At 49.9% G+C, this 27,284-nt stretch overlaps 1 protein-coding gene across 1 annotated transcript in view; it reads right to left on the bottom strand.

The window, feature by feature from the left end:
* pcnx1 (pecanex 1) overlaps positions 1 to 27,211 on the bottom strand; it is a 71,902-nt gene extending 44,691 nt beyond the window's left edge. The window contains 6 exon segments of the mRNA XM_031828097.1: positions 4,182 to 4,311; positions 12,083 to 13,945; positions 16,741 to 16,783; positions 17,791 to 17,896; positions 24,086 to 24,300; positions 26,743 to 27,211. Of these exon segments, the coding sequence (XP_031683957.1) occupies positions 4,182 to 4,311; positions 12,083 to 13,945; positions 16,741 to 16,783; positions 17,791 to 17,896; positions 24,086 to 24,300; positions 26,743 to 26,895 (2,510 nt within the window). The 5' untranslated portion in view covers positions 26,896 to 27,211.
* Positions 27,212 to 27,284: the final 73 nt, after the last annotated feature.

Raw genomic sequence — 27,284 nt, 5'->3', positions numbered from 1 at the left:
CTATAGGCAAATAAGTTTTGTGTTATTCCCCTGCAAGATCATATTTCTAAATGTTACTTAGCCACTGAAATGTTAAACGAGGAGAAAGTAGCCTGTCAGCCACTGGCAGTCTGGGATCAATAAGATTCAAAATGCTCAACAGTCTCAAAACGGTTTCTCTAACACTCTGCCGATCCTTAAAGAAAGCCATCGTTATCTCATCATCCCAAATATGAGCATGCCGTCCTCCTGCTCCTCCTCCACCTCCACCTCGGGACACATGCTTGGCCGACCAGCTCAGCTCTGAATTAGTCTGTTAGGAGTTTCCTTGTTTCTGCTCGAAATAACACAGGAAATGTCACGATTTGATTTGGGAAGTAAAGGAGAAACAGATTGAAAACCCCAAAAGAGAAACAAACACAAGGAAAAGTTAAACTCATACAGGAGAAAGGAAAGAAGGAAGAGAGAAACACATCATGCACCATGAGGCAATGGTACAAGGAATCCCCCTCCCTGCCTTCCAGAGTAGAGGACGGGACCTAATCCCCCTCCCTGCCTTCCAGAGTAGAGGACGGGACCTAATCCCCCTCCCTGCCTTCCACTGACAGGACAGGACCTAATCCCCCTCCCTGCCTTCCAGTGACAGGATCTAATCCCCCTCCCTGCCTTCCAGTGACAGGATCTAATCCCCCTCCCTGCCTTCCAGTGACAGGATCTAATCCCCCTCCCTGCCTTCCAGAGTAGAGGACGGGACCTAATCCCCCTCCCTGCCTTCCACTGACAGGACAGGACCTAATCCCCCTCCCTGCCTTCCAGTGACAGAACAGGATCTAATCCCCCTCCCTGCCTTCCAGTGACAGGACAGGACCTAATCCCCCTCCCTGCCTTCCAGTGACAGGACCTAATCCCCCTCCCTGCCTTCCAGTGACAGGACAGGACCTAATCCCCCTCCCTGTCTTCCAGTGACAGGACCTAATCCCCCTCCCTGTCTTCCAGTGACAGAACAGGATCTAATCCCCCTCCCTGCCTTCCAGTGACAGGACAGGACCTAATCCCCCTCCCTGCCTTCCAGTGACAGGACCTAATCCCCCTCCCTGCCTTCCAGTGACAGGACAGGACCTAATCCCTGCCTTCCAGTGACAGGACAGGACCTAATCCCCCTCCCTGTCTTCCAGTGACAGGACCTAATCCCCCTCCCTGCCTTCCAGTGACAGGACAGGACCTAATCCCCCTCCCTGCCTTCCAGTGACAGGACCTAATCCCCCTCCCTGCCTTCCAGTGACAGGATCTAATCCCCCTCCCTGCCTTCCAGTGACAGGATCTAATCCCCCTCCCTGCCTTCCAGTGACAGGATCTAATCCCCCTCCCTGCCTTCCAGTGACAGGATCTAATCCCCCTCCCTGCCTTCCAGTGACAGGACAGGACCTAATCCCCCTCCCTGCCTTCCAGTGACAGGACAGGACCTAATCCCCCTCCCTGCCTTCCAGTGACAGGACAGGACCTAATCCCCCTCCCTGCCTTCCAGTGACAGGACAGGACCTAATCCCCCTCCCTGCCTTCCAGTGACAGGACAGGACCTAATCCCCCTCCCTGCCTTCCAGTGACAGGACAGGACCTAATCCCCCTCCCCGTCTTCCAGTGACAGGACCTAATCCCCCTCCCTGCCTTCCAGTGACAGGATCTAATCCCCCTCCCTGCCTTCCAGTGACAGGATCTAACCCCCCTCCCTGCCTTCCAGTGACAGAACAGGACCTAATCCCCCTCCCTGCCTTCCAGTGACAGAACAGGATCTAATCCCCCTCCCTGCCTTCCAGTGACAGGATCTAATCCCCCTCCCTGCCTTCCAGTAACAGGACAGGACCTAATCCCCCTCCCTGCCTTCCAGTGACAGGACAGGACCTAATCCCTGCCTTCCAGTGACAGGACAGGACCTAATCCCCCTCCCTGTCTTCCAGTGACAGGACCTAATCCCCCTCCCTGCCTTCCAGTGACAGGACAGGACCTAATCCCCCTCCCTGCCTTCCAGTGACAGGACCTAATCCCCCTCCCTGCCTTCCAGTGACAGGATCTAATCCCCCTCCCTGCCTTCCAGTGACAGGATCTAATCCCCCTCCCTGCCTTCCAGTGACAGGATCTAATCCCCCTCCCTGCCTTCCAGTGACAGGATCTAATCCCCCTCCCTGCCTTCCAGTGACAGGACAGGACCTAATCCCCCTCCCTGCCTTCCAGTGACAGGACAGGACCTAATCCCCCTCCCTGCCTTCCAGTGACAGGACAGGACCTAATCCCCCTCCCTGCCTTCCAGTGACAGAACAGGACCTAATCCCCCTCCCTGCCTTCCAGTGACAGAACAGGATCTAATCCCCCTCCCTGCCTTCCAGTGACAGGATCTAATCCCCCTCCCTGCCTTCCAGTGACAGGATCTAATCCCCCTCCCTGCCTTCCAGTAACAGGACAGGACCTAATCCCCCTCCCTGCCTTCCAGTGACAGGACAGGACCTAATCCCTGCCTTCCAGTGACAGGACAGGACCTAATCCCCCTCCCTGTCTTCCAGTGACAGGACCTAATCCCCCTCCCTGCCTTCCAGTGACAGGACAGGACCTAATCCCCTCCCTGCCTTCCAGTGACAGGACCTAATCCCCCTCCCTGCCTTCCAGTGACAGGATCTAATCCCCCTCCCTGCCTTCCAGTGACAGGATCTAATCCCCCTCCCTGCCTTCCAGTGACAGGATCTAATCCCCCTCCCTGCCTTCCAGTGACAGGATCTAATCCCCCTCCCTGCCTTCCAGTGACAGGACAGGACCTAATCCCCCTCCCTGCCTTCCAGTGACAGGACAGGACCTAATCCCCCTCCCTGCCTTCCAGTGACAGGACAGGACCTAATCCCCCTCCCTGCCTTCCAGTGACAGGACAGGACCTAATCCCCCTCCCTGCCTTCCAGTGACAGGACAGGACCTAATCCCCCTCCCTGCCTTCCAGTGACAGGACAGGACCTAATCCCCCTCCCTGCCTTCCAGTGACAGGACAGGACCTAATCCCCCTCCCCGTCTTCCAGTGACAGGACCTAATCCCCCTCCCTGCCTTCCAGTGACAGGATCTAATCCCCCTCCCTGCCTTCCAGTGACAGGATCTAATCCCCCTCCCTGCCTTCCAGTGACAGAACAGGACCTAATCCCCCTCCCTGCCTTCCAGTGACAGAACAGGACCTAATCCCCCTCCCTGCCTTCCAGTGACAGAACAGGACCTAATCCCCCTCCCTGCCTTCCAGTGACAGGACAGGACCTAATCCCCCTCCCCGTCTTCCAGTGACAGGACCTAATCCCCCTCCCTGCCTTCCAGTGACAGAACGGGACCTAATCCCCCTCCCTGCCTTCCAGTGACAGAACAGGACCTAATCCCCCTCCCTGCCTTCCAGTGACAGAACAGGACCTAATCCCCCTCCCTGCCTTCCAGTGACAGGACGGGACCTAATCCCCCTCCCTGCCTTCCAGTGACAGGACCTAATCCCCCTCCCTGCCTTCCAGTGACAGAACAGGACCTAATCCCCCTCCCTGCCTTCCAGTGACAGAACAGGACCTAATCCCCCTCCCTGCCTTCCAGTGACAGGACAGGACCTAATCCCCCTCCCCGTCTTCCAGTGACAGGACCTAATCCCCCTCCCTGCCTTCCAGTGACAGGACGGGACCTAATCCCCCTCCCTGCCTTCCAGTGACAGGACCTAATCCCCCTCCCTGCCTTCCAGTGACAGAACAGGACCTAATCCCCCTCCCTGCCTTCCAGTGACAGAACAGGATCTAATCCCCCTCCCTGCCTTCCAGTGACAGGATCTAATCCCCCTCCCTGCCTTCCAGTAACAGGACAGGACCTAATCCCCCTCCCTGCCTTCCAGTAACAGGACCTAATCCCCCTCCCTACACTGGTGTTAGAGGAAGGAATGAGTGTGAAATAGTTTGATGGAAGTAGATGGAAGGGAAGAGTGGAACCTGCTGCATGACCCCCGAGCCCCACCTTTGACCATGTCCATTACCCAACATGCACAGCTCTACCCAGAAACCCCATATCCCTGTCCTTTACGATTACCCAACATACACTGCAAAGGGTACCCTCCCGGACTCCCTCCATGTCCGTTAGCCAACATGCACAGCTGACCCTGACCCCTGAGCCTGTCCGTGGACGGCCCAGCATGCATTGCGGAGCGTACCTGAGAGGTGATCCGATGAGGGAGGAGGGGGGCGTGGGGTTACTCCCTGCGTTGTGCCGCCGCCGCACTGCCTGCCGACGGAACGTACTACGCTCACGCCGAAACGTCACCGTGTCCTCGTTCCCGGGGGCTGTCAAGGTGAGAGAAAGTGAAGTGGGTTAGCAACATGGCCGACAAACTTAAGAGTTGGATTGAGGACACATTTGTACCAAAGCCTGATAGCCCTTAAATGGAGCTGACCAGGCTAGTCACAGAAGCTGCTATTGGAAAGAGATGTTCTCTCTCGTACATCTCTATGGTGACCACCTGACTTAGCCGAGCCTGTGTCGGTCCTAACGTTGTGATTCATTGTATCACCTTAGTTTTGTTACTGTTTTGGAGCAGCAAAACAGTAAGGGGATGGACGTTCCCTTTGTCTACGTGTCAGCATGGCTGGTCGCTGCTTAGAGAACACTAGGCCTGAGCCTCACAGAGCAAAACACTAGCAGAGTAGAGCCCTGCACGGGCATAACGTCCAGGCCCTACGCTACCCAGGCCCACGACGTCCAGGCCCTACGCTACCCAGGCCCACGACGTCCAGGCCCTACGCTACCCAGGCCCACGACGTCCAGGCCCTACGCTACCCAGGCCCACGACGTCCAGGCCCTACGCTACCCAGGCCCACGACGTCCAGGCCCTACGCTACCCAGGCCCACGACGTCCAGGCCCTACGCTACCCAGGCCCACGACGTCCAGGCCCTACGCTACCCAGGCCCACGACGTCCAGGCCCTACGCTACCCAGGCCCACGACGTCCAGGCCCTACGCTACCCAGGCCCACGACGTCCAGGCCCTACGCTACCCAGGCCCACGACGTCCAGGCCCTACGCTACCCAGGCCCACGACGTCCAGGCCCTACGCTACCCAGGCCCACGACGTCCAGGCCCTACGCTACCCAGGCCCACGACGTCCAGGCCCTACGCTACCCAGGCCCACGACGTCCAGGCCCTACGCTACCCAGGCCCACGACATCCAGGCCCTACGCTACCCAGGCCCACGACGTCCAGGCCCTACGCTACCCAGGCTCTACGCTACCCAGGCCCACGATGTTCAGGCCCTATGCCACCCAGGCCCTACGCTACCCAGGCCCACGACGTTCAGGCCCTAGGCTACCCAGGCCCACGACGTTCAGGCCCTATGCTACCCAGGCCTGATTGCTTCTGCAACATTTAAGGCCCGGCCCGAAACCAGAAATAACTTCTTCCATCAGTAAATCCATTAGCTGCTTCTCTCGGTCACTCACTCCCTCCCTGCACACAGCACGCTCTGCTCATGGTTCTGAGTCTACGTATCCGTAGCAACGGCTCCTCTTGGTCTGCTCTGCTCAATGAAGGGACATGAGAGCAGTTAGCTGTTGGCTACTTTTCGTCACTCTAAACTCCGACAACTCGAGGAACATGATTATTTTCTGTGAAAAAAATCTCTCCTGTCTTATATTGGACAATGTTGAAGTACTTCTGACATCATGTTACGATCTTAGTCAGATAAGACTGTACTGCCCAGCAGAGCACGAGTAAATGGCTCAGCTTCAAAATGTTTGTGATCAATTTAGTAATACTCAAGCCCATAGCAGAGCTCTGCAGAGGGGCCTATACAACTCTAAATTAACTTTGGACCTGGAAATCAGTTCTACTGCCATTTTACATTGTTCTCCTCTAAATCAGGGACTTATTTAGGCCTGGGACACCAGGTGTGTTATCAGGTAGAAAAGTTGGGTAAGAGTTGAATACCCCTGCCCTCTGCCACAGGGATATCAGAACAGTGACTAACAACACTTCCTGCCTGAACATCAGACAGAGATACTAAACAGGGGTCATGTGTTAAGTAAATCAGTTGAAAGAAAGCTGCAGTTAGGAAACACTACTAAAAGCCCATCACACACACTCACACACCTCAACCAGTCAGATCCATACATGTCAGAAGATAGGTAAATACAACCAAACCAAATGATTCATCTAAACTAAAAATGGCCAAGGTCACACGAACTTAACGTAACGGTCCTCCTCAGCGTGTATTCTACCTCTCAATTTCTCTCTGCAGGCGTAAATGGAATCCCTCAGCTCAACTGCAAACCAAGCTACATCAGGGTAGATGAGGACTGTTTACCGTCCACTCACTGCCAACCCTGGCAGACAGGTCCAGACACACCCAGACTCTGGTGGTGTATATATACACTGGCGCCCAGCTGACTGAATTTTTTTTTATACCCAGCATCCATACCATGACTCATAAAAGACAGACAAATTACAAGACAGGAAATGGTTAATACCAACTCCGAGAGGGGAAACGCCAAAGCTATTACCAGGTCCTTATTTATAGTGTTATGACTGAGATGACATTGTAAAGCTACATACAGGGGGTAAAGATGATGATGTACAGGTTCTTCAGAACACTTTTCTCACCCAGTGACTTCGTCCACGTGTTTATTTAGAAAGGTTAACTCTGGGTCTTCCTTTCCTGTGACGGTCCTCATGAGAGCCAGTTTTCATCACAGAGCTTGATGGTTTTTACGACTGCACACAAACTTTGAAAGTTCTTGACTGACCTTCATGTCTTAAAGTAATGATGGACTGTTGTTTTGTCTTTGATTATGTGAGCGGTTCTCGCCATAATATGGACTTGGGTATTTACCCAAATAGGGCTATATTCTGTATACCATCCCTACCTTGTCAAAACACAACTCATTGTCTCAAACGCATTTAAGAAAGAAGTTCCACAAATTAAAAAGGCATAAATGTTGATTGAAATGCATTCCAGGTGACTATCTCATGAAGCTGGTTGAGAGAATGCCAAGAGTGTGCAAAGCTGTCATCAATATTATAAAATATATTTGTATTTGTTTAAACACTTTTTGGGGTTACTACATGATTCCATATGTGTTATTTAATAGTTTCTTCACTATTATTTCTACAATGTAGAAAACAGTCAAAATAAAGAAAAACCCTGGAATGAGTAGCTGTCCAAACTAGCCACTCTAACATTGTTTAAATACAGCTTTATTCATCTCAGCTGTACATAGTCTATTGGTAAATAGCCCACCCTTTCTCACCTACCTCATCCCCATACTGTTTTTATTTATTTACTTTTCTGCTCTTTTGCACACCAATATCTCTACCTGTACATGACCATCTGATCATTTATGAACATTTGAACAGCTTGGCCATGTTCTGTTATAATCTCCACCCGGCACAGCCAGAAGAGGACTGGCCAACCCACATAGCCTGGTTCCTCTCTAAGTTTCTTCCTAGGTATTGGCCTTTTCTAGGGAGTTTTTCCTAGCCACCGTGCTTCTACACCTGCATTGCTTGCTGTTTGGGGTTTTAGGCTGGGTTTCTGTACAGCACTTTGAGATATCAGCTGATGTACGAAGGGCTATATAAATAAATTTGATTTGATTTTGATTTGATCATTTATCACTCGAGTGTTAATCTGCAAGATTGTAATTATTCGCCTACCTCCTCATGCCTTTTGCACACATTTTATATAGACTCCCCCTTTGTTTTCTAATGTGTTATTGACTTGTTAATTGTTTACTCCATACCTGGTTAAATAAAGGTGTTCTCAACTAGCCTACCTGGTTAAATAAAGGTGTTCTCAACTAGCCTACCTGGTTAAATAAAGGTGTTCTCAACTAGCCTACCTGGTTAAATAAAGGTGTTCTCAACTAGCCTACCAGGTTAAATAAAGGTGTTCTCAACTAGCCTACCTGGTTAAATAAAGGTGTTCTCAACTAGCCTACCTGGTTAAATAAAGGTGTTCTCAACTAGCCTACCAGGTTAAATAAAGGTGTTCTCAACTAGCCTACCTGGATAAATAAAGGTGTTCTCAACTAGCCTACCTGGTTAAATAAAGGTGTTCTCAACTAGCCTACCTGGTTAAATAAAGGTGTTCTCAACTAGCCTACCTGGTTAAATAAAGGTGTTCTCAACTAGCCTACCTGGTTAAATAAAGGTGTTCTCAACTAGCCTACCAGGTTAAATAAAGGTGTTCTCAACTAGCCTACCTGGATAAATAAAGGTGTTCTCAACTAGCCTACCTGGTTAAATAAAGGTGTTCTCAACTAGCCTACCTGGTTAAATAAAGGTGTTCTCAACTAGCCTACCTGGTTAAATAAAGGTGTTCTCAACTAGCCTACCTGGTTAAATAAAGGTGTTCTCAACTAGCCTACCTGGTTAAATAAAGGTGTTCTCAACTAGCCTACCTGGTTAAATAAAGGTGTTCTCAACTAGCCTACCTGGTTAAATAAAGGTGTTCTCAACTAGCCTACCTGGTTAAATAAAGGTGTTCTCAACTAGCCTACCTGGATAAATAAAGGTGTTCTCAACTAGCCTACCTGGTTAAATAAAGGTGTTCTCAACTAGCCTACCTGGTTAAATAAAGGTGTTCTCAACTAGCCTACCTGGTTAAATAAAGGTGTTCTCAACTAGCCTACCTGGTTTAAAAAAGGTGAAATATTTTCTTTTTACATTTTTTTATATACTGTATTCTATTCTACTGTATTTCAGTTAATGCCACTCCGATATTGCCGAATCTAATATTTATATATTACTTAATTCCATTCTTTCACTTTTAGATTTGTGTGTTGTTGTTTTTTGTGAATTGTTTCGATATTACTGCACTGTTGAACCTCAGAACACAAGCATTTCACCACACCCACATCTGCTAAATATGTGTAAAGTGATCAATCAAATTTGATTTGACAATACCAACCGGGGCGGCAGGGTAGCCTAGTGGTTAGAGTGTAGAGGCGGCAGGGTAGCCTAGTGGTTAGAGTGTAGAGGAGGCAGGGTAGCCTAGTGGTTAGAGTGTAGAGGCGGTAGGTAGCCTAGTGGTTAGAGTGTAGAGGAGGCAGGGTAGCCTAGTGGTTAGAGTGTAGAGGGGGCAGGGTAGCCTAGTGGTTAGAGTGTAGAGGAGGCAGGGTAGCCTAGTGGTTAGAGTGTAGAGGAGGCAGGGTAGCCTAGTGGTTAGAGTGTAGAGGAGGCAGTGTAGCCTAGTGGTTAGAGTGTAGAGGCGGCAGGGTAGCCTAGTGGTTAGAGTGTAGAGGAGGCAGGGTAGCCTAGTGGTTAGAGTGTAGAGGAGGCAGGGTAGCCTAGTGGTTAGAGTGTAGAGGGGGCAGGGTAGCCTAGTGGTTAGAGTGTAGAGGAGGCAGGGTAGCCTAGTGGTTAGAGTGTAGAGGAGGCAGGGTAGCCTAGTGGTTAGAGTGTAGAGGAGGCAGTGTAGCCTAGTGGTTAGAGTGTAGAGGCGGCAGGGTAGCCTAGTGGTTAGAGTGTAGAGGAGGCAGGGTAGCCTAGTGGTTAGAGTGTAGAGGAGACAGTGTAGCCTAGTGGTTAGAGTGTAGAGGGGGCAGGGTAGCCTAGTGGTTAGAGTGTAGAGGAGGCAGGGTAGCCTAGTGGTTAGAGTGTAGAGGGGGCAGGGTAGCCTAGTGGTTAGAGTGTAGAGGAGGCAGGGTAGCCTAGTGGTTAGAGTGTAGAGGGGGCAGGGTAGCCTAGTGGTTAGAGTGTAGAGGAGGCAGGGTAGCCTAGTGGTTAGAGTGTAGAGGCGGCAGGGTAGCCTAGTGGTTAGAGTGTAGAGGCGGCAGGGTAGCCTAGTGGTTAGAGTGTTGGACTAGTAACCGGAAGGTTGCAAGTTCAAACCCCGAGCTGACAAGGTACAAATCTGTCGTTCTGCCCCTGAACAGGCAGTTAACCCACTGTTCCTAGGCCGTCATTGAAAATAAGAATTTGTTCTTAACTGACTTGCCTGGTTAAATAAAGTTAAAATAAAAACCTAATTGACAGAGTGAAAAGGAGGAAGCCTGTGCAGAATAAAATATTTCAGAACTTCCTGTTTGCTATAAGGCAGTAAAACAGCAAAGCACTTTGTCCTGAATACAAAGTGTTATGTTTAGGGAAAATCCAATACAACACAGTACGGAGTATCACTCTCCATATTTTCATGCATAGTGGTGGCTGCATCATGTTATGGGTATGCTTGTCAATGATTTAGGACTGCTCGACTAAGAGAACTTACAGATAATTGTATGTGTGGGATACAGAGATGGGGTACTCATTTAAAAATCACGTTAAACACTATCCAGTCCAATGCAACTCATTATGTGTGACTTGTGAAGCACATTTGTACTCCTGAACTTAATTAGGCTTGCCATAACAAACGTGGTTGAAAACTTACTGACTTAAGACATTTCAGCTTCTAATTTAACACATTTCTAAAAAACATGTCTTAAAAAACATAATTATTTGAGATTATTGGGGTAGTGTGTGTAGATCACAAAATCACAACTTAATAAGGCTACCCCCCTACTTTTAATAATGACATATCAGGCAATTTCCGGCCAACCGTTCCCCTAGCGGGATGTATGTCCTAGACAGGTTAATCCATTTTAAATTCAGGCTGTAACAACAAAGGTGAAAAAAGGTCCAGGGGTGTGAATACTCTAAAAGGCACAGTATCATATAGCATAAGAGCAGACATGACCTGTAATCCAAGTTTCAATTTAAATGGATTCTTTGTCATTGATTCATCACAGAAATTCTAATCGGTCAGAAAGTGGCAGCGATGTGCACGTCATGCAGAATGTGCACGTCATGTTATGGGCAGCAGAATGTGCACGTCATGTTATGGGCAGCAGAATGGTCACCTCATGTTATGGGCAGCAGAATGGTCACCTCATGTTATGGGCAGCAGAATGTGCACGTCATGTTATGGGCAGCAGAATGGTCACGTCATGTTATGGGCAGCAGAATGGTCACGTCATGTTATGGGCAGCAGAATGGTCACGTCATGTTATGGGCAGCAGAATGGTCACGTCATGTTATGGGCAGCAGAATGGTCACGTCATGTTATGGGCAGCAGAATGGTCATGTTATGGGCAGCAGAATGGTCACGTCATGTTATGGGCAGCAGAATGGTCACGTCATGTTATGGGCAGCAGAATGTGCACGTCATGTTATGGGCAGCAGAATGTGCACGTCATGTTATGGGCAGCAGAATGTGCACGTCATGTTATGGGCAGCAGAATGGTCACGTCATGTTATGGGCAGCAGAATGGTCACGTCCTGTTATGGGCAGCAGAATGGTCACGTCCTGTTATGGGCAGCAGCATTACAGTTAGAGGGAAAACAGTCTCTGGGAGGAAAAACCCTCAGTGCAGTGAAGGCCTAGACTACTAGCTACATGACTTAACAGTGCAGTGAAGGCCTAGACTACTAGCTAACTAGCTACATGACTTGTGCAGTGAAGGCCTAGACTACTAGCTAACTAGCTACATGACTTAACAGTGCAGTGAAGGCCTAGACTACTAGCTACATGACTTAACAGTGCAGTGAAGGCCTAGACTACTAGCTACATGACTTAACAGTGCAGTGAAGGCCTAGACTACTAGCTACATGACTTAACAGTGCAGTGAAGGCCTAGACTACTAGCTACATGACTTAACAGTGCAGTGAAGGCCTAGACTACTAGCTAACTAGCTACATGACTTAACAGTGCAGTGAAAGCCTAGACTACTAGCTACATGACTTAACCAAACTATCTGATCAGCTTACCACCCTGACACAAACTACCCACTAAACCATAACCCTGGAAACCCACTAAACCATAACCCTAGAAACCCACTAAACCATAACTCTAGAAACCCACTAAACTATAACCCTAGAAAACCCACTAAACCATAACCCTAGAAAACCCACTAAACCATAACCCTAGAAAACCCACTAAACCATAACCCTAGAAAACCCACTAAACCATAACCCTAGAAAACCCACTAAACCATAACCCTAGAAAACCCACTAAACTATAACCCTAGAAAACCCACTAAACTATAACCCTAGAAAACCCACTAAACTATAACCCTAGAAAACCCACCTCGTGAAGGGCCGGCAGTGGGAGCGTCCAGGGGCTCTGAAGAGAAGGCTGTCTGGCTGGGTAGACTATTCCTGGACCTGGTTACTGACTCCAGCTGTGAGGCCCTGCCCAATAGGGACGCAGCGTCCAGGACCTCCCCCTCTTTGGCTTCCAGGTCAGATTTGGAGGTGGTGAGGGGTCGGAGCCCGGCGGCGGGGGCCCCCAGGCGGTGGGGGTCGTTAAGGCAGGCGGACGCCGCCGTGCCGCTGTCCAGGCTCAGCACCCGGGCGTGGGTTTTGGCGCTGCCCGTGCTGGGTGTCCGACCAGAGGTGCGACGCTTGCCTCGTACCCCGGCCCTCCCTCCCCCCGTCTCATATTCAGCCTGGGCTTTCTGTGAAGAGGAGGAGGTGGAGGCTGTGGTGGCGGCTGTGTGGGAGTGGCTGTGGGAGTGGGAGTGGCTGTGCTTGACTTTCAGGGCACGGTAGCGTCCCTCGGGGGAGTGGCAGGAGTGGGAAGTGGTGGAGGAGGAGGAGTCCGTGCTGAAGTGATGTGATTGGGTGGACTGAAGGCTTGAGGCACAGCTAAGGTCACTGGCTTCGCTCCACTCCTCCTCTCCACCCCCGGCAGCGAATACCGCACTGCGCGGCTTGGCCATGCCACGCAAAGACACGTAGTCCCGGTGACGGCTGGCATCAAAGCTGCTCGCCCGTTTCTTACCGGTCCGGCGGCGCCCGCTGTTGCGCCCGGCTCCCAAGGAGGAAGAAGTTCGTTGGACGAGGTTGGCGGATTTCACGTCCTCTTTCTCTCCTCTCCCCCGGTCCTGTTCCCTGCTGACTGTGCAGGCCGAGCCATCAGCACTGGTCCTCATGCTACTGCTGTAGGAGGGGCCTGCTGGAGGCTCCTGGCCCGAGGCTGGGGGGTTGGTGATAGAGGGGGACGTGGCGGAGGAGGAGGGCTGTTTGGCTGTTAGCTCATTGGCATGAGGGTTCTTATTAGCCTCCCTGGAAGGCAGGCTGTTCAGTCCTCTTGAGATGCTAGAACCAAGGCTGGACCCCAGAGTAGAAGTCCTGCCCTCCCCTGTCGAGGTGGACCCGGGCCCAGTAGCAGCAGCCTCCCCACCTCCCCTCTCCCTCCCTGTCCCGCGCTGCTCATCCCCTGACAGGGACAGTAAACTCTCCACGTGCGTGGAGCTGGTCTGCTCGCTGTGGAAGCTGCTGACGGTGCTGTTGGTGTCTCTGTCAGTCCCACTGCAGTAACTCTCTGTGGAGCCGCTGCTACGTGTGCTCAGGCTGCGGAGGCTGTCTGCACTGACCTTCCCCCCCCCACCACCACCCTGGTCGGCCTGGTACAAACCTGATCCCCCCTCCCCTGCCAGCCCTAGCCTGCAGGATTCCTGCTGGTGTCTGTAGCAGGCTGTAGAGCAGCCAGAGGTAGAGGCCTGGTCCGGATGCTGCTGGCAGAGCCTTTCAGCCGCAGCCCCCTCCATATTCCCCTGTCCTCCAGCTTCAGCCCCTGGCCGGGGGGGTCTGGCAGCTTCCAGCTCACACACCGGGTCCAGGCCCCCTCTCCAAGGAGGGGGGTAGAGGCTGAAGTCAGCTGAGGGCAGGGAGGGGTCGGGGAAGGCTGATCCAGCAGAGCTGGAGGTGCGGGGTAGACCCCGGGTACGAGGCTCCTTCCTGAAGGACTGGGAGTGTAACCCGGGGGTGTGGGCCGACCCCTCTGTGTCGCAAGAGGACATGGATTGGCTGAAGGGATGGGAGGCGGAGCCACAATGGTTTGCAGGGTCGCAGGAGAGCTCGGAGGGGCCAAGGGAGGTGGAGGGCTGCATGGAGGCGAAGGAGTGGCTGGAGACAAGGCAGTAAATCTTTGGGTCAGACATCATGTCTGGAGGGGAGGAAAGGAGATCAATTAGTGAAGTTCTCTTCTATGTGATCAATTAGTGAAGGTCTGTTCTCAGGTCTGTTCTACAGTGGGGCAAAACAAGTATTTAGTCAGCCACCAATTGTGCAAGTTCTCCCACTTAAAAAGATGGGAGGGGCCTGTAATTTTCATCATAGGTACACTTCAACTATGACAGACAAAATGAGAAAATCACATTGTAGGATTTTTTATGAATTTCTTTGCGAATTATGGTGGAAAATAAGTATTTGGTCACCTACAAACAAGCAAGATTTCTGGCTCTCAAAGACCTGTAACTTCTTCTTTAAGAGGCTCCTCTGTCCTCCACTCGTTACCTGTATTAATGGCACCTGTTTGAACTTGTTATCAGTATAAAAGAGACCTGTCCACAACCTCAAACAGTGAGGGAGAGAGGAAACCGAGGGACGGACAGAGGAGACAGAGAGAGGGGACAGAGAGAGAGAGAGAGGAGACGGAGAGAGACAGAGAGAGGAGACAGAGAGAGGAGACAGAGGGACGGAGACAGAGGGACGGAGACAGAGGGACGGAGACAGAGGGACGGAGACAGAGGGACGGAGACAGAGGGACGGAGACAGAGGGACGGAGACAGAGGGACGGAGACAGAGGGACGGAGACAGAGGGACGGAGACAGAGGGACGGAGACAGAGGGACGGAGACAGAGAGAGGAGGATGGATAGAGGGGACGAAGAGAGGATGGAGATGGGGGACGAAGAGAGGACGGAGAGGAGAGGTGCAGTGGAATCTGTTGTATTATACGGTCAGCCAAAATAGTACGCGCCCCTGGAGCAAATAAGGGTTGAGTGCCTTGCTCAAGGGCACAGGCGTTTCACCTTCTTGGCTTGGGGATTCGAACCAGCAACCTTTCAGTTACTGGTACAACACTAACCGCTAGGCTACCTGCCTCCCTGTTCGTCCTGTGAAGACCGTGAAGACACAGCTTGAGAGCCAAAAAGACAATTGAACTGTAGTGGTAAAGGTCTGTTTTAAGAGCATCTCTCTCTAACTCTATTGGCCCATCCTAGTACAGCAGTCTGTGTAAGGCAGTCTGTGTAAGGCAGTCTGTGTAAGGCAGTCTGTGTAAGGCAGTCTGTGTAAGGCAGTCTGTGTAAGGCAGTCTGTGTAAGGCAGTCTGTATAAGGCAGTCTGTATAAGGCAGTCTGTATAAGGCAGTCTGTATAAGGCAGTCTGTATAAGGCAGTCTGTATAAGGCAGTCTGTATAAGGCAGTCTGTATAAGGCAGTCTGTATAAGGCAGTCTGTATAAGGCAGTCTGTATAAGGCAGTCTGTATAAGGCAGTCTGTATAAGGCAGTCTGTATAAGGCAGTCTGTGAAGATTAGATATCCTGCCACGTGTTAACAAGGTAACCTTGTTTAAACAGAGTTCTCGTATGTTTTCAAGTCTTGAGTCTCTCTCCTGAGGAAAACAAAAACAGTCCAAAACACGAGTCCAAGAAAACATTAACTAACACAACAAATATGATAACATGATTTCACAAGAGCTCTTTCTTCAAGAGACCAGAGGATTTTCAGTCAGTGGTTGCCCTGAGTAAGGCGAAGATTCAGTTCAACACGGATTAAAAATTGCACACACATTCAAAGTGGACGGCAGTGTTGTGTTAGATGTTGTTTATTTACTTGGGTTTGAATCCCAAACTAAGTCAGACTCTGTAATGGACCGTGTTTACGTGGGTTTGAATCCCAAACTAAGTCAGACTCTATAATGGACAGTAAGCGGAGGCTGGTCCTCAGGGGGAGAGAGAATAAACCGCTCAGCCCCCTGGGCTGTATCAAATGGAACACTATTCCCTTTAGAGTGCACTGCTTTTCACATTGAGCCCTGCATGTAGTTCACTTTATAAGGGGGCCATTTGGGACAGAGCCCTGGTCAAACTTCAGCTCTGGCCTCTTCTCTTTCTGCCGACCCGATCAGAGAGGAGACAGAGAGCTAATTAGAATGGTGTTGAGCGAACATGTTGAATAATTCAAACAATGCAGTCGCTCTGGCTGACACACAATGGACCCAGAGTCGCCTCACTCCGACACTCCACCCAATGGACCCAGAGTCGCCTCACTCCGACACTCCACCCAATGGACCTGGACTGCAACGGGAACTAAAGAGGGTTCATTTGTCTAGAAAGCCCTCTGTCTTTCAACAGACCATTCCAGTGACTGATTAGCTGGCTGGCTGACAAGCGACTAGGGGAGGGACGAAGCCAGACGACTAGGGGAGGGACGAAGCCAGACGACTAGGGGAGGGACGAAGCCAGACGACTAAGGGAGGGACGAAGCCAGACGACTAAGGGAGGGACGAAGCCAGACGACTAAGGGAGGGACGAAGCCAGACGACTAAGGGAGGGACGAAGCCAGACGACTAAGGGAGGGACGAAGCCATACAACTACAGAGGACAACGCCATACAACTACAGAGGACAACGCCATACAACTACAGAGGACAACGCCATACAACTACAGAGGACAACGCCATACAACTACAGAGGACAACGCCATACAACTACAGAGGACAACGCCATACAACTACAACTCTCGTCTTTCACCCTATTTTGTCGTACACATGCCAGTCATGACTTGCAGAAAAGCCCAGCTGAAGTTGAGGGAGAAGGCCGAGAATAGTTCAGACGTCTTTCAACGGCTCTTCTCAGAATATCAGGTAAATGCATTGCACAACAAACTGTCGCCTCACAGTCGTTGGACCCAATCAGGTGTCGAAGGCTGAGGAATGAGAGCGGCGGTGGCTGTTACCTTTGGCTGTCGTGGTTCCTCCATGACCGTTGGCGGATGCAATCTGAAAGGTGGGAGGAGAGCTATTTATCAAGACATAACAAGAGACATAAAACAATACCTTCCTAGATCAGTAACCTTCTCAGGACGTCAAAACTTAAAATGTTGAAGAATAGAACATCTTAGAGGACCAGGATGGAAATAACCCTGTGGCATTTATAGTATATTTTATCCTCTGTCATTTTTAATACACGTGATGTCTTCGGCTAGAGCAGACTACTGCTTCCAGTATCAAATCAATCCCCCCAAAATACAAATTGCACAGGAGAGAGAAGCATTAGAGTGTCTCACCTGGTGACCGGAGTCCATCCCAACATTCTGTCTCACCTGGTGACCGGAGTCCATCCCAACATTCTGTCTCACCTGGTGACCGGAGTCCATCCCAACATTCTGTCTCACCTGGTGACCGGAGTCCACCCCAACATTCTGTCTCACCTGGTGACCGGAGTCCACCCCAACATTCTGTCTCACCTGGTGACCGGAGTCCACCCCAACATTCTGTCTCACCTGGTGACCGGAGTCCACCCCAACATTCTGTCTCACCTGGTGACCGGAGTCCACCCCAACATTCTGTCTCACCTGGTGACCGGAGTCCACCCCAACATTCTGTCTCACCTGGTGACCGGAGTCCATCCCAACATTCTGTCTCACCTGGTGACCGGAGTCCATCCCAACATTCTGTCTCACCTGGTGACCGGAGTCCATCCCAACATTCTGTCTCACCTGGTGACCGGAGTCCATCCCAACATTCTGTCTCACCTGGTGACCGGAGTCCACCCCAACATTCTGTCTCACCTGGTGACCGGAGTCCACCCCAACATTCTGTCTCACCTGGTGACCGGAGTCCACCCCAACATTCTGTCTCACCTGGTGACCGGAGTCCATCCCAACATTCTGTCTCACCTGGTGACCGGAGTCCATCCCAACATTCTGTCTCACCTGGTGACCGGAGTCCATCCCAACATTCTGTCTCACCTGGTGACCAGAGTCCATCCCAACATTCTGTCTCACCTGGTGACTAGAGTCCATCCCTGTATAAGAGTTTCTGGAGCTGCAGTCTACTGGTGGAGTCTCATCTCGAATGAAGTCTGCCATCTCTAGACCCCCACCAGGGTCCCTGCGCACACACACGCACACTTCCATTAGGAAAACGTGGTAATGGACATTTGACCAGAAGCATTTTAACTAACCGTATATTTGACACATTGACCTGACTCATATGCATTGGGTGTGTAACCTGGTTAGGCTGCTCAGAACGAGATGGTCATTCATCTTAACAGGACATGAACATCTCCAGGATGCAACAGAGCGAGGTCCTTCTTACCGAATTCTGATGTGCACTTTGAAGATGTTTAGAATAACTGTACAACACTTACTTTCCCTCAGCCAACAAGACGAGTAACAAAACAGCAACATCACTAGCCTGTGTCAACCTACTATCCCCCCTAGTAGGGACGTTGACCACTTACTTTCCCTCAGCCAACAAGACGAGTAACAAACAGCAACATCACTAGCCTGTGTCAACCTACTATCCCCCCTAGTAGGGACGTTGACCTATTCTACTGGTCAGCTTGTCCAGAGAGAAAGTGTCAATCCACTATCCCCCCTTAGTAAAGAAATAGCCTATTCCAAACAAACTCTAAAAGCAAACAGTTGTGGGAAGATAAATCCCAAATTCATCCAACCAGTAGGCACGCCTAGCCTACACCGACAAAAATAACCTGTTAAAAAGCAAACGAGGCTAAACGCAACAGAGCAGAATGTTTAAAAACTATTATTTAGTTCTATTTAGAAGCACGCTAAATGTTTGTTCCGTCATGTAATTGGTGGTAAAACACTGTGCCCGAAAGAGCACCGCACATGCGAGCGTTTTCCACGTGGACAAGAAAGAAGGGAGATCGAAAGATGCAACAACTATCACGGGTTGCTAATATGACTTGGATTGAAGTTTGGCTACTGGACAAAGAAAGTTGTTTTGAAAACCAAATGAACATGAGAGAAATAGGCTACTGGGTTACAGGCAACATTCGCACTGAGGCAAAGCGTCAATACAGGGCTAAGATTGAATCATTCTACACCGGATCCGACGCTCGTCTTATGTGGCAGGGCCTGCAAACTATTACAGACTACAAAGGGAAGCACAGCTGAGAGCTGCCCAGTGACAAGCCTACCAGACGAGCTAAATCACTTCTATAATCGCTTCGAGGCAAGCAACACTGAGGCATGAATGAGAGCATCAGCTGTTCCGGGCGACTGTGTGATCACGCTCTCCGTAGCCGACGTGAGTAAGACCTTTAAACAGGTCAAGATTCACAAGGCTGCGGGGCCAGACGGATTACCAGGACGTGTACTCCGCAAAGTGGTGATTGACGCACTGAAACCTGCCTACACTAAGACTGTAATTTTAACAATAAAACACTGCAGAATGCACAGTAAAAAAACAGTACAAGTGTTTCACAGCATTAATACTGCCGATTGCATTGCATTGTGGGTATAAAGCTGAAAAATACTGTTATTAACTGTAATTGGTAGCTTTCTGTAAAAGTGACCGATATTGTATTTCTAGATTTTTTTTTTTTAACCCTAATTTAACCATGTAAGTTGACTGTACAAAGCTCTCCCTCCCCCTCCATTTGGTAAATCCGACCACAACTCTATCCTCCTGATTTCCGCTTACAAGCAAAAATGAAAGCAGGGAGAACCAGTGACTCGGTCTATAAAAAAAGTGGTCAGATGAAGCAGATGCTAAACTACAGGACTGTTTGTCTAGAACAGACTGGAATATGTTCTGGGATTCTTCCGATGGCATTGAGGAGTACAGCACATCAGTCACTGGCTTTATCAATAAGTGCATCGAGGACGTCGTCCCCACAGTGACTGTACGTACATACCCCAACCAGAAGCCATGGATTAAAGGCAACATTCACACCGAGCTAAAGGGTAGAGCTGCCACTTTCAAGGTGCGGGACTCTAACCCGGAAGCTTATAAGAAATCCTGCTATGTCCTCCGACGAACCATCAAACAGGCAAAGCGTCAATACAGGGCTAAGATTGAATCCTACTACACCGGCTCCGACGCTCGTCGAATGTGGCAGGGGTTGCAAACTATTACAGACTACAAAGGGAAGCATAGCCGCGAGCTGTGATTAAGACCTTTAAACAGGTCAACATTCACAAGGCTGCGGGGCCAGATTGATTACCAGGACGTGTGCTCCGGGCATGTGCTGACCAACTGGCAGGAGTCTTAACTGACATTTTCAATCTGTCCCTAATTGAGTCGGTATTACCAACATGTTTCAAGCAGACCACCATAGTCCCGGTGCACAAGAACACAAAGGCAACCTGCCTACAAGACTACAGACCTGTAGCACTCACATCTGTAGCCATGAAGTGCTTTGAAAGGCTGGTAATGGCTCACATCAGCACCATTATCCCAGAAACACTAGACCCACTCCAATTTGCATACCGCCCAAACAGATCCACAGATGATGCAATCTCTATTGCACTCCACACTGCCCTTTCCCACCTGGACAAAAGGAACACCTATGTGAGAATGCTGTTCATTGACTACAGCTCAGCGTTCAACACCATAGTGCCCTCAAAGCTCATCAATAAGCTAAAGACCCTGGGACTAAATACCTCCCTCTGCAACTGGATCCTGGACTTCCTGACGGGCCGCTACCCCCAGGTGGTGAGGTTAGGTAACAACACATCCGCCACGCTGACCTTAAACATGAGGGTCCCTCAGGGGTGCGTGCTCAGTCCCCTCCTGTACTCCCTGTTCACTCATGACCACATGGCTAAGCACGACTAAACACCTCCCTCTGCAAATGGATCCTGGACTTCCGGTGCTTGTATCTAGCCTCGCTACTGTATATGGCCCCTCTACTGTAGTTTTATTTCTTTACCTACCTATTGTTCACCTAATATATTTATTGGCACTATTGGTTAGAGCCTGTAAGTAAGCATTTCACTGTCAGTAAGTAACTACCTGTTGTATTCGGCGCACGTGACAAATAAACTTTGATTTGAGAACACGTTCTCATTTACAGCAACGACCTGGGAAATAGTTACAGGGGAGAGGGTAGGGGGGTGGGGATGAATGAGCCAATTGGAAGTTGGGATGATTTAGTGGCCATGATGGTTTGAGGGACAGATTGGGAATTTAGCCAGGACACCGGGGTTAACACCCCTACTCTTATGATAAGTGCCATGGGATCTTTAGTGACCACAGAGAGTCAGGACACCCGTTTAATATCCCATCTGAAAGACGGCACCCTACACAGGGCAGTGTCCCCAATCACTGCCCATGACAGTAATAGCTTATGCATACTGTAGATTCAAATGATCAGTTCCAGGCGCCAAAGCTGTCAGTTGGGACACTTGAAGCTCTGACTATTTTAGCAAATAGCAGGCTACTGCTGTGGAGGAGGGTAAGACACTGACTCAGCTACTGCTGTGGAGGAGGGTAACACACTGACTCAGCTACTGCTGTGGAGGAGGGTAACACACTGACTCAGCTACTGCTGTGGAGGAGGGTAACACACTGACTCAGCTACTGCTGTGGAGGAGGGTAACACTGACTCAGCTACTGCTGTGGAGGAGGGTAACACACCGACTCAGCTACTGCTGTGGAGGAGGGTAACACACCGACTCAGCTACTGCTGTGGAGGAGGGTAAGACACCGACTCAGCTACTGCTGTGGAGGAGGGTAAGACACCGACTCAGCTACTGCTGTGGTGGAGGGTAACAGACTGACTCAGCTACTGCTGTGGAGGAGGGTAACACTGACTCAGCTACTGCTGTGGTGGAGGGTAACACACTGACTCAGCTACTGCTGTGGAGGAGGGTAACACACTGACTCAGCTACTGCTGTGGAGGAGGGTAACACACTGACTCAGCTACTGCTGTGGAGGAGGGTAACACACTGACTCAGCTACTGCTGTGGTGGAGGGTAACACACTGACTCAGCTACTGCTGTGGTGGAGGGTAACACACTGACTCAGCTACTGCTGTGGTGGAGGGTAACACACTGACTCAGCTACTGCTGTGGAGGAGGGTAACACACTGACTCAGCTACTGCTGTGGAGGAGGGTAACAGACTGACTCAGCTACTGCTGTGGAGGAGGGTAACAGACTGACTCAGCTACTGCTGTGGTGGAGGGTAACACACTGACTCAGCTACTGCTGTGGTGGAGGGTAACACACTGACTCAGCTACTGCTGTGGAGGAGGGTAACACACTGACTCAGCTACTGCTGTGGAGGAGGGTAACACACTGACTCAGCTACTGCTGTGGAGGAGGGTAACACACTGACTCAGCTACTGCTGTGGAGGAGGGTAACACACTGACTCAGCTACTGCTGTGGAGGAGGGTAACACACTGACTCAGCTACTGCTGTGGAGGAGGGTAACACACCGACTCAGCTACTGCTGTGGAGGAGGGTAAGACACCGACTCAGCTACTGCTGTGGAGGAGGGTAACACACTGACTCAGCTACTGCTGTGGAGGAGGGTAACACACTGACTCAGCTACTGCTGTGGAGGAGGGTAACACACTGACTCAGCTACTGCTGTGGAGGAGGGTAACACACTGACTCAGCTACTGCTGTGGAGGAGGGTAACAGACTGACTCAGCTACTGCTGTGGAGGAGGGTAACAGACTGACTCAGCTACTGCTGTGGTGGAGGGTAACAGACTCAGCTACTGCTGTGGAGGAGGGTAACACACTGACTCAGCTACTGCTGTGGAGGAGGTTAACAGACTGACTCAGCTACTGCTGTGGAGGAGGGTAACACACTGACTCAGCTACTGCTGTGGAGGAGGGTAACACACTGACTCAGCTACTGCTGTGGAGGAGGGTAACAGACTGACTCAGCTACTGCTGTGGTGGAGGGTAACAGACTCAGCTACTGCTGTGGAGGAGGGTAACACACTGACTCAGCTACTGCTGTGGAGGAGGTTAACAGACTGACTCAGCTACTGCTGTGGAGGAGGGTAACACTGACTCAGCTACTGCTGTGGAGGAGGGCAACACACTGACTCAGCTACTGCTGTGGAAGAGGGTAACAGACTCAGCTACTGCTGTGGAGGAGGGTAACAGACTCAGCTACTGCTGTGGAGGAGGGTAACAGACTCAGCTACTGCTGTGGAGGAGGGTAACAGACTCAGCTACTGCTGTGGAGGAGGGTAACACACTGACTCAGCTACTGCTGTGGAGGAGGGTAACACACTGACTCAGCTACTGCTGTGGAGGAGGGTAACACACTGACTCAGCTACTGCTGTGGAGGAGGGTAACACACTGACTCAGCTACTGCTGTGGAGGAGGGTAACACACTGACTCAGCTACTGCTGTGGAGGAGGGTAACACACTGACTCAGCTACTGCTGTGGAGGAGGGTAACACACTGACTCAGCTACTGCTGTGGTGGAGGGTAACAGACTGACTCAGCTACTGCTGTGGAGGAGGGCTCTCATTTCTCATCCTGCTCCCCAATCCATTCCAAGCTGCTCTGCTTTGGTCTCCTTCAGGAATGTGAGAATGATTCACTCTACAGGGGTTTGGGCAGTAAGTCAACAAGTTGCGACCTCACACATTAGGTTTCGTTGTTTCTAAAATGTGAACTAGGCCTATTTCCACTAACAAAAATATGTTTGACTGCCAAAATCAGTCTCTTTCCTTACTGGTCTTGTGGCCTTGAGGTGAAGAGGTAGCTTGCTAGCTGAATTGATTTGCACTGCAAACATATGTGAAACATGCTCAGTCCCCGTCTCCACAACAACAGATAAACCTTTGACCCTGGCCCACAAACACCTAGCTTACTTCACACCACCAGAGAAAATTAAATCAATGATTCATCTCTGAATTTAGGGTCAGGTCAGGTGCCCAAGTATCCAATAAACCACAGCCCTACAAGATAATAGATGGGGTATGCTTGCCATTTAGTGATAAAAACACTTTTCTGAAAACATGTCCTTGCTTCAGCCATCTAAAAAAGTATGTTTATGATAGTGAAAAGTTAGAGTAACAATATCTAAAAAGTACCCCCTACCAACATCAACCCTGAAAGCTCACTAAAGGCATCAGCATGCTTCAGTTCGGCTGACGCCTAGCCGGTCTCGGCTAGCCAAACCCAACGATACTCCCTAAAAATATCTTCGCTTGAAAAACGAGGGGGGGAAAGCAGCACTGTTTGTCCATGTTAGTCCCCAAAATAGTCAGAATTCATCTAAGATAACTCAAGAAATCCTGTCATTCATTTGGATGTTTTTCGGCTGGGTTGCATGGCGACGCCTTAATAACTGACCCTGGTCCATTGCTGTCCTCCTGACGTGTGGCATCTCCCTCGTTGGCCCCCTCGCTGCTGGTTCTGTTGCTCTCTTTCTCCTTGGCCCGGTGCTCCACCACCTCTCCCTCGTCCAGGGCATGATGCAGCCGGTAGTTGACAGTCTTCAGCAGCAGGAACATACCAGCTATCACACCACAGTAGATCCCTACTATCACCATGGTGGGCGGGAGTGCCTGGAAGACACACATTTGACATTTATATTTGAGTAATTTTAGCAGACACTCTTTATACAGAGCAATTTAAAAGCAGCGTGTTCAACTAGAATAAAACTGATGTTTGATTTCTTTCTATAGTAGAACACAAATACAACTTAGTACCCCCCCCCCCCCCCCTAAAAGACAAGTGCCATTTACATAGTCTTTCCCCCCTCCAGTAAATGAGAGTTCACCATGTCAGCGTTTTGTTAACTGACCAGCCATCGAACCCAGGTTGTCTGCAAGACTGTGTTAGCTCAGAGAGCTAGCAGGTTTCCAGGTTGTTTATTCCCATTACAGATTGTTGTATTTAAAGAACAAATTCTTATTTTCAATGACAGCCTTCCCGGGGAACAGTGGGTTAACTGCCTTGTTCAGGGGGCAGAACGACAGATGTTTAACCTTGTCAGCTCAGGGATTCAATCTAGCAACCTTTCGGTTACTGGCCCAACGCTCTAACCACCAAGCTACCTGCCACCTCCCTCTAACCACCAAGCTACCTGCCACCCCCCTCTAACCACCAAGCTACCTGCCACCCCCCTCTAACCACCAAGCTACCTGCCACCCCCCTCTAACCACCAAGCTACCTGCCACCCCCCTCTAACCACCAAGCTACCTGCCACCCCCCTCTAACCACCAGGCTACCTGCCACCCCCCTCTAACCACTAGGCTACCTGCCACCTCCCTCTAACCACCAAGCTACCTGCCACCTCCCTCTAACCACCAAGCTACCTGCCACCCCCCTCTAACCACCAAGCTACCTGCCACCTCCCTCTAACCACCAGGCTACCTGCCACCCCCCTCTAACCACCAGGCTACCTGCCTCCTCCCTCTAACCACCTGCCTCCCCCCTCTAACCACCAAGCTACCTGCCACCCCCCTCTAACCACCAAGCTACCTGCCTCCCCCCTCTAACCACCAAGCTACCTGCCTCCCATGTTCAGTCAGTGCATGTATTTATTTGCCTATAGGTAACACTAGTGATGCTCGGGTCTCTCTCTCTCAGAGCATTCATAAAAATCACACTATTTATACCCTCCCTGTCACACATCCTGACTTAAATCAAAAGCACTTGGTATACAGGTAGCAGGCAGCCTAGTGGTTAGAGCATTGGGCCAGTAACCCAAAAGTCCCTAGATTGAATCCCCGAGCTGACACGGTACAAATCTGTCCCTCTGCCCCTGAACAAGGCAGTTAACCCACTGTTCCTAGGCCGTCATTGTAAACAATAATTTGTTCTTAACTGACTTGCCTAGTCAAAGCACTTGGTATACATATCCTGACTTGAGTCAAAGCAAAACCACTGCTAATCAATCACAGATCTGGCCTAATTACACAACACCAAGCAACTGGACTGAGTAACATTTCAATTGGAAACAGCTGTAACTATAGCCCCTCAATATTGAAAGTGAGGCACATATAAAATGCTGTTTTAAAGACCACTCATTTACATTTGGTTTTGCAGGTAGTGTTTACAGTAACGTGATGTTTATGGGGCAGGAATATTTGAATGTGCAGCAGTTTGTAATCTATCCTACTCTCCAACCATTCCAAAATATCGTTGTTTTGTTTCATGACAACATTTCCTAGAAGTCTGTTTTTGTGCTGGCTTGCTGACAAGATGGGTCAGCTTGAATATCTGGTAGATCTTGCCACCAGTATACGAGAGACAAGACATACATTGTTAGCTAATAATAGACTGAGATAGATCGCTGTCAATGTGGCTTGGGGGGGTTGGGGGTGCGAAGGTTGCAAACATAATCTGTTTTCTATTAATTAGCTATCATTGTTGTTTATGTACAAAATACGTATTAGCCACGACTTGTTGCCCGGGGGTTTGGTTAGTCAAACCTGGTCGAGCTTAACGTATTTCCCTCAATCAGATTTTTTTTTAATGGACAATTTAAAATGTGGTCAGCTAACAATGACAGATAGCGGAATAAAATGTCACACCTGACAACAAAACATAACAGTGAACCTGAAAACAAGGAGCGAACAGTTACGTCCACTGGTATTTATTTCGTTTTATTCGAGGGAAACATTTAGATCTCAAACAAAGAATACCTAGCAGCCTAGCTAGTTATCTAGGTAACGTTAACTAGATAGCTAAATAGTAAGTTGGCTAACCTTACTAGCAAACGGTTAGCTGTTAGCATTAGCATCCGCGGTTTGGCTAGTTGGCTAACCTTCCTAGCCAACGGTATAGCTGTTAGCATTAGCGGTTTGGCTAATCTTACTAGCCAACGGTATAGCTGTTAGCATTAGCGGTTTGGCTTTTTGGCTAATCTTACTAGCCAACGGTATAGCTGTTAGCATTAGCGGTTTGGCTAGCATGACATTACAGCTAGGGAAGATCCTCTAACGGTAAACACAGACTTGCTTTGCGGAGACTGGATATCATGTTAATACACACACACTTACCATGTAAAGCGTGAAGGGGAAACATAGTAGGAATAGCCAGAGGTAGAGGTGTAGAGCATTGACAAATGTATTTTGATGAGGATCATAGTACCATCCGCCTGTGATTGAAGCCCAGACCCCTTGCCTGAGGATCTGTAGAGTTTGAGACCCCATGTTTTATCCCCTTCGATTTCCTTGGGAGAAAAAAAACGACTAAATAAAAGGGTCGACACGAAGGCTAGCCGTGGTGAAACATTACCAACAGTGCAGTGTTTTCAGACACTGGCCTGAAAATCCACACTGCAGCCATCTTCTCTGCAACTAGCCAGCTGGGGCACTGTATTCGGTCCTCCACTGAGAAAGTCTTCCTATCCCACCACGCCCTGCGAGCTGCTTCTTCTTCTTCGGCCGTGCTATCTGGTATCCTTGGGACGTCCTTACGCAATGGTCCCTACCCATTGAAGTTGACATTTTAAAAAGGTTCAGGGTAAGAGTTAAGGTAAAGGTAGGATAATGACATCCCAAGGATCCCTGATAGCACTAACCCTTCTTCACATAAACAA

This window comes from Oncorhynchus kisutch, linkage group LG7, assembly GCF_002021735.2.
Source record: "Oncorhynchus kisutch isolate 150728-3 linkage group LG7, Okis_V2, whole genome shotgun sequence".
Taxonomy (NCBI): Eukaryota; Metazoa; Chordata; class Actinopteri; order Salmoniformes; family Salmonidae; genus Oncorhynchus; species Oncorhynchus kisutch.
Note: the sequence above shows the minus strand (reverse complement) of the source record. Positions and strands in the feature narration are given on the sequence as shown.